The 8,390-nt window shown below is 29.5% G+C and overlaps 1 protein-coding gene across 5 annotated transcripts; it reads left to right on the plus strand.

The window, feature by feature from the left end:
* The first annotated feature begins 780 nt into the window (after positions 1-780).
* On the plus strand, positions 781-5,424 carry LOC100159550 (exonuclease 3'-5' domain-containing protein 2). 5 transcript variants are annotated; one of them, XM_008188581.3, is made up of 10 exons: positions 781-913; positions 2,075-2,193; positions 3,360-3,443; positions 3,514-3,670; positions 3,750-4,061; positions 4,120-4,370; positions 4,454-4,650; positions 4,720-4,865; positions 4,941-5,125; positions 5,188-5,424. In XM_008188581.3, the coding sequence occupies exons 3-10, from the start codon at positions 3,367-3,369 to the stop codon at positions 5,351-5,353; spliced, it is 1,491 nt and encodes a 496-aa protein (XP_008186803.1). In that variant the 5' UTR covers positions 781-913; positions 2,075-2,193; positions 3,360-3,366; the 3' UTR covers positions 5,354-5,424. The 5 variants fall into 5 exon arrangements, with proteins under 5 accessions (XP_008186803.1, XP_016663094.1, XP_008186798.1 ...); XM_016807605.1 differs by lacking the exons at positions 781-913; positions 2,075-2,193 and adding an exon at positions 2,546-2,669; XM_029490297.1 differs by lacking the exons at positions 781-913; positions 2,075-2,193 and adding an exon at positions 3,212-3,285.
* Positions 5,425-8,390: the final 2,966 nt, after the last annotated feature.

The following is an 8,390-nucleotide window of genomic DNA, read 5'->3' on the forward strand; positions in this document are numbered from 1 at the left end:
AATATGGGATTTTAATTCTAACGCTTTGTTTATCACCATAGAAACAAATAAACAATTATAATATTATAATATTAATTAAACTTACATGATAAAATAATTAATAACAATATAAAATATCCAGAGTGACAAATCGTCCTCGCTCAGAATCGTTTTTCTTATATACAATGATATTTTATCATGGAATTCAAGTCTAATACAACCCATTATACAATGACCCCCTTGTAACCTGTGATTGTTAGGGAAATGGGTAGTTTTAAAGAGAAGGTTTTAGTGTTGGTTATTTTTTTTGAACCCCCTCCAGAGCAAATTTGAATGTACGCCACTGGGTATGTATAAATGTATAATATATATTTTGTATTTTTTGTACACATAGTAAGACAGTATTAATAGGTACATATTAATTATTATTTTTATTATTATCGTTATTCGGTCAAGAGGATGTCAGCGCACTATTTGTTTTCTCTCTCTGGCCCATGCGCAACATAGACAGAACGCTTTAACGAAGAATCATTTTTTCTATGTTTTTAAGTAATCTTTGAGTAAATTCACCCATTACAAAAAAGATAGAGATTAATATTATTTTTGAGGGAGTGACATATCGAAAAATCACCACTGCTTAAACACAGATTATGTTCTTACCTTTAGGTTTGATAATAGGTTAATTCACTCTATTATCAAAACTAACAACACAATATTGAAACTAGTGAACGAAAATTTGGTATGTCATACTTACTTATTGTACTTGTATACTTAAGTTGCATGAACTTTCATTTTTGTATATTGTTTATTACTTACTAGTTGATCCTGCAAGCCGTTGCCAGTGGGCCGTGAGTTGTGAAAATCAAAATGTTAAATGCCCGTGCCCCGTGGATTTGTAAAAACTTATTGATACGTCCATCGTTCATGTAATCATGTAGGTTTATTAATGTGATTTGGGTAGTAACTTTTCCGTACCCCCTGGGCTGAATATAATAATTTACTATCCGCTGACGGAAAAATGTAATTTCCACGCTTCAACCGGCATTCAAACTTCCAGCGATGGCTACAAATAATGTATTTTGTAATATTTACAGTGGTGCATTTAGACATTAAGCGCCCTGTGAAAAAATTTTACTAATGCCCCCCCCCCCCCGCACAAAATATACATTTGATATTCAAACTGTCTGTAAACAACTCAAAAATATTTTGAATTTATAAAATAAACATGATATAAATCTCAAGGGTCTACAATTATTCGTTTTTGAATTACGACAAATAATAAAATCAGTGTTGGTACTTCTTATACTATAATAATTATCCTTACTTTCTTATAGATATTTTTTTTAAAGTTAGACAAACTTATAAGGAATCTTGTATTACATTTTAAAATCTTAGATTTAAAACGAAACATTTTTATGAGTATCTAACTCAACATAATTTGCACATTTTCGTGATTTTTACGCTTTTTGTCAAAATTCGAACTTTAAATACTTATAAAAAAAAAATTGTCTGGATTTTTAATATTTTTCAAACGTCATTGTAACATTGACTTTAGGAACCATGTATTAAATTTTCACGCATTTTTACCAAAACATGTTATTGACATTCATAGAGAAAAAAAAACTTAAAATATTGAAAATTGATAATGTCCGTAAACAGCTCAAAACAAATCAAAAAAAATTTACGGGGTATAGCAAATGCTAATATAAATGTTCAGTGAAAATTGCATGTATCTACGGTAATTTGTTTTAGAGGTACCTACGTCAAAAACTGATTTTGCGTAAAATATCCCGTTATTCCTTAATTTTTATGTTGTGTTTACCGGCGCGTTTGAAAACAATTGAAATTGAAATTTTAAATGTGTCCTCCCAAATGCACCAACTAGATTGACTTTCCTATCAAACAAGATACTGTTGAAAATGGAAGCAGTTTTACATATAATAACAGACAAAAAAAGTTTTAAAAAAAACATCATTGTAAAATCAATACATCCATCGCTCCGCTTAGAATCTAAAAACCGTATGAGGTTCACTATATTCCACTATGTAGATAATATTCTTACTTCTAAATTTGATAAAAGTTCAATTCATTCTAGTTTTTAAACTCACAAAGCTAAATGTGATCTGCTGGACGTACCTTCAATTTGCTATGATATGCGTTTGTAAGACGTAGAGATCGCATGTGGGTGTAGCTCCCAAGTTAACATCTAATAAGGTAAGATATCGTTTAAATAATTTTTTCTTATAAACACTAACATGTGTTGTATACTTAGAGGAGAATTGGAGATGGTTTTTAAATAACAGCCAGAATGAATTGGGAAATTGGGAAATTCAGTTCCCTAATCTGTATTGTATACTTATTCATTTTTTTAAAGCTCAGCAAATATCCTTATGTCTGCTGCAGTGCTGCTGTCATTTTAGTTAGTTTTAAAAAAAATAATATTTTTTTAAAAAGTTCTCATAGGTAATGGATAACTATAAACATTTTCCCGCCCCTAAAATTTGGCGCCCGGGGCATTTTCCTTAGAGCATCAGAGATTAGAGCATATAGCCACATATGTTCACAGGCCACAGCTGAATGCCTGAATACATATTATATAATAATATAATATACAACAATGGTGAATACCTACCGGCTACTACGGTCTTCCATCTAATCCGTGGTGACTGGACCATTCTGATTTCAGACAGGTGACTTGTACCTATAATAGGTCTATGGTGACCACGATTTAAGATAATATGCCTAATACCCCAAGGTAGACGAAATGCTAATATGGGACGTAATGCCAACGCAGTTCCCCCTCCGACTCTCGATACCATGAAAAAATAAAAAAAAATACCCCAAGGTGGATTTATTAATCCACCTCGTAATACCCAATACCCATATACGTTAATCTTGGATGATGACGGATATGGACCCATAAAAATATAAATATATAATATTTCAGAAAAAAACTAATAAAACGTAGATTGATCGAAGGTTTAATTACAGAAAATAATATTGCAGAATTGAAAACAGCCAAACATAATATATTATATAGATAATATATTATATATAATTATGACATATTATACTAAGATCCATTATAATAATAAATACAATAAATAAATATAAATAAAATTTAATACACCTTGATAATAATATTATGTCCATGCGGATATTATCATATCACAAGACATTTCTATGATAACCGTTTAAATTTTTATAATTGATAACTGATTACGGTATTTAGATTTCACCAATCAACAAAGCAAATCCTAAATCCTCAATTCTTCAATTTTTATTACATCACATTTTACTGACAATGTAATGGCAAAAATGTTATTTTCTGTAATTAAATTAATAATGATTAAAATATTTACTAAAGTACCATTACTTAGATCATATATGAAATTACGTGCTCGACAAATTTATATTGTGGATACAGTTGAACAATGTGAACAGATAGCAGTAAAATTTGAAAAGTAAGTATTATCATTACCTAATTAATTGGTAATTATATTACCTATTTATTTAGAAAAAACTCCTTTTTAGATCAGCCTCTTACTTGCCAATTCTCGGACTAGATTGTGAGTGGGTAACTCAAAATGGAATTCGTCAACCTGTGGCGTTGTTACAAATTGCTGACAACAATGGAATGTGTTCTTTGATTAGATTGTCCAAGTTTAAAACTATTCCATCATCTTTATCTGTAGGTATAATACTGCACGATCAAATTAATATTCCTCGCTATACCTAATTGGATATTACTTTGGAATACTTACAATTAGGATATTTTGAGCAACTCAAATATAATTAAAGTCGGTGTTGCTATTTTGGACGATGCTCATTTACTGATGAATGATTACAATATCAATGTATCTGGATGCATTGATTTGAGATATTTAGCTAAAGAATCTTGTTTAGAAGAAAGAAGTTTGTCAGCTCTTGCATTTAAATTGCTGGGATGTGAATTAGATAAGGATTGGCATGTTCGAGCTAGTGATTGGGAAGCTGAAGAATTAAATGATCGCCAAACTGAATATGCTGCATTGGATGCTTATGTAGCTGTCAAGATTTTTGAGCAACTGAGAAATAAAAAAGTAATTTATGCTGATTTATAATTGAACCAATGAATGTATGTATGTTCATTTTAAATAGATATCATGGTGGAACTGGTTATTTTTAACAGACAAACAAAAATGGGATAAGGTTACTGAAATATACTCAGATTATAAAGATCTTCCGTATCAAAATGTTCGAACTAATGGAAACACTAAATATAAACCAAAATCTAATGTTCGTTTATATTCAACTTCAACAATAAAATCTGCTAAAGTGTATGACAATTGCTTGATGGAAAATGTTGATGGAACTGTAATGTCAACTTGTAGTCATAAAAAAGTTGATTGGTAAGTATAGCAATAATTATTATAATTAGCTATTGTACCTGTACAGTAGATATTTAATTTTGTTGCGTTGTCATAATATGTAGGTATATATCTCAAGGTTTAGCCGAATTGGTCAATAATGAACCAAAAACTATAAGACTTAACTTCTCAGCCGACTTAAAAAATAGAAAAGACAATTTTTCTGTTCTTCCCCGAGAAAATATATGCACAGTTTGTGGTCGCTCTGAATATTTCCGTAAAAAAAGTATCATACCAAAAGAATTTGTTCGACATATGCCAAGTATGTATCATATTCAAACTGTATTTTTAGTTTTCATATTTATCTTACATGAGTAAATGTTCATTGTAGCTGTACACAAAACTCATATACCTCACGATACATTACTATTATGTTACTGGTGTCATATCAAATCAAATGCCTTTGATTTCACAATACGTAAAAAACTATTCAATATGTGTCAAATTAAAGAGCTAAATCCTAATGAATACCAAAAAGTAATTTTTATTAAATCAAAAGTTTATCTTCAAATACTAAAAAATAATGTTTGAAACTCAATATATTTATTTTAGATTCCAGCATATGTGAAAATTATGAGGTCAAAAAGTCTTGCTAAAACTCTTTTAAAATCTCGACATTCATTACCAGATAAAGTGGCAAATGAATTAAGACTAGAAATTGCAGAAACATATAATATGAAACCGGATCGAGTGTTTGATACATTTCTGGAAACTTTACTCACTATCAAATCCTTAAAGTAAGTTAGTTTTATAAAAGTTCAAAGGTTTTATGTACTTATTAAATTGATGCTGTTTAAAGGTATGAAAATGACTGTCAACATAACAGTGCAGCAGAAAAAGTAGTAAAACATTTTTTAGAAAAAGACGCAATAAGTGAATTAAAAGCAATGTGGCGACAGCATTTCCTTGACACAATGAAACCAAAATATTTACCTCTTCTATGGTCAGTTAATTATGATGGATAAAATAATTATACAAAACTGAATATAATGTCAATAATTAAAATGTAAAAATATATAAATTGTATTTTTTTACATTATAGTTTGTTATTATTTTGTTACATTATAATTTGTATAAAATATGGTTTATGTTTATATAAAATTTATTTTACAATTTACATACAAGATAATCAAAAGATATTTAAGCTTCTTCTCTTACCAACTCTTGTATTCCTTTAGGCTCTCACCTTTAATGCTATATTCCTAATTAATAATTCATAATTTTTATTAAAAAAAAATATTCTTGTACGATACATTCATATATACATAGTGTATTATATTTTATACGCCAAAATAGATTTTCTTAATTTTTTTAATTCAAAAACAAATAACCGTAGATATACTTGACATTATCACAACATGCAGTTTATATTATCATTCCCCACTCATGGTTTTATTTTCTACAGTCACAGGTTTATAAATTATATTTTTTATTATGGCCAATATGATATTCTGGTGAGGAAAATTGAAAGTTCTACAATAATAAAAATTAGATCATCTAAAGACATTGATAAGCTGTAATTAGATAGTTTATTTTAATATTTTAGATTTATCTTAAGCACATGATATTTTTAAAAATATGCATAATAATATGTTAAATTAGATGAGCTATTAAATATATTGGATGTATATTATCTTAAGGGGCGCCCGTGTATCTTTAATAAGGGGCAATATTTAGGCAACATGATATTTCGTTGCCGTCATCTATGTCATTTGTGTTAGTCGTTAATGATGATTAGTGTAAGTGTGATTGTATGCAGATACTGGGCTATCTACGTACGCCCATGTCAACGGCGCCGCCGACCAAAAATAAAATGCGTGAATTTTTGCTCAAAACACGCTTTACAGGAAAAACTTTCATGCATCGTAGAGAGGTCTGATTTGATTATTTTTTTTTTCGTTTGAAAGGGGATAATTTTTTTTCAGGGCGCATTAGATTTCGATTTTTAATTTCATTGCTCAAAACAAATGTAATAAAATGGTGAAAATTGGTCTTATTAAAAATCGTATTATATGGTTTAGAAGTATAATTTTAAAAATCCAAGTCCTTGTAAGAAGTGTTTCACATTAAAAAAAAAAAATTATCGAAATCAGATCACTCTACGAAGCGTGAGAGTTTTTCCTGTAAGGCATGTTTTCGAGCATAAAAACAGGTCACGTGCAAGCCCCTATATTTATATTAATATTATTACGACGATGATATTTTTGTACCTTTTACTTCAGAATATAAGAGTAGAATAGATATTACATTTCCATAGACTTATTTATACACGTACTTAAGCAAACCACCAATACCAATCACTCGGTATGTAGTACTAGCGCGTATGGCTATTCTTAGCATTAGTGCATTACATTTTAATAGTATTTTGGAATTAATGAGATTATTGTTTGTAAATTTTGTACAAATGGTGCTGTGGTGAGGGGATTCAGGTTTTTTCGGTGGAATATGACGCGTTTTAGATTGTGTGCAACCACATTCTCTGCCGGCAAACAGAGTAGCGAAGAGCCAAAATATAGGTAATTATGTACAATATTAATAAAATTACTGCTGCATTAATGTATCCATTTTGCCTATACTATACGCCCGGAGACACTATATGTTTACGAAAAGTATTAAAAACTATAATATTGTTAATATTTATTATTTATACAATTATAATTTATAATATATACTCTTATTTATCTATTCAATAACAATAACGGGTAGAACTCAATTTATACAAAGAATTGTTTTGAATATATACATAACAAATAATTTAGGAGAAGTAAAAAATTAAATTAAATAAATTAGAAGAAGAATGGCGGATCCTCATTGGCAATTTTCATCATCATGGAGAGTGGTTCATTTCTTAAATAATAGGTAGAGCAATGAGCTACAAGAAAAAAAGCACTATTGTGGATATTTCTAATAGGTACCTTTATATTAATAAGTGCAAGGAGGGAAGGGGAGTCAATAGAGCCAGAGAGAAGTTTGCGAAGAAAAGATAAATTATATTGGTAAGGACGATCGGATAGGGTGGAGAGATGTAGAAAACGGAGGACGGGTGTGTAAGTCATGAGGTTCGCAATTAATGTTAAAGTTAAATTTAACGAAGCTAAGTAACCTTCACTGGACACGTTCAAGCTGCTTGCAAGCCTCAGCAGTCTGAGGATCCCAAACTACAGAGCCATATTCAATAATAGGCCTAACGAGTGCACTAAAAATTGCTTTAAGAATGTTGGAAAGTTTAAATTCACTAGCTTAATTTGTAATAAATATTTACATTGATATTTAGCTTAGTATATGATACCCTAGCTATAGGTATTAAATATTAGTTTATAGGTCCAATGTCTAATATGTTAATACATTAATACCTATATTCATGCCATAAACTATAATACATATCATTATATCAGGTATTATAGAAAGGGCCGGCGTTAGGTAATATTTGTGAGGGGTCATGGTTAACGAAAGTGACGACTAAAATGCATGCATAATATTATAATACCCTAAAAAAATTTTCTTGCTATACTCAAAATGACAAGTTTTTGTTTCTAAAATTCCATACTAAGTTAAAACAAAAAGCCAAAAACTCAACGTCAAAATTATGATTTTTTTTAGATTCTGAGCGGAACGATGAATGTATTTATTTTACAATGATGTGTGTTTTATTTTTTATTTTTTATTTTTTTTTGTGTCTGTGTACACGATAAGTAGTCGAAATAATGCTACGATTTTCAACTTCAGTATCTTGTTCGATCAGAAAGTGAATATCGTTGGTGCATTGGGGAGGTCAAAATTTAAATTTCCCAGTAGTTTTCAAAAGCGCCGGGAAAAACAAAAGAAAAATTAAGGAAAAACGGGAATTTTTACGCAAAATCGAATTATTTGTTATATATTATTTGTTGGATAAAAAAGCTTGAAAATTTAATAGAAGGCTCCTAGTATATTGTTTCAAAGGCAGATGAAAAATATTAAAAATCGTTAGTCACAGTTTTTTTTTATAAGCATTTAAAGTTCAAA

Source organism: Acyrthosiphon pisum, chromosome A2 (assembly GCF_005508785.2).
Source record: "Acyrthosiphon pisum isolate AL4f chromosome A2, pea_aphid_22Mar2018_4r6ur, whole genome shotgun sequence".
NCBI classification, from domain to species: domain Eukaryota; kingdom Metazoa; phylum Arthropoda; class Insecta; order Hemiptera; family Aphididae; genus Acyrthosiphon; species Acyrthosiphon pisum.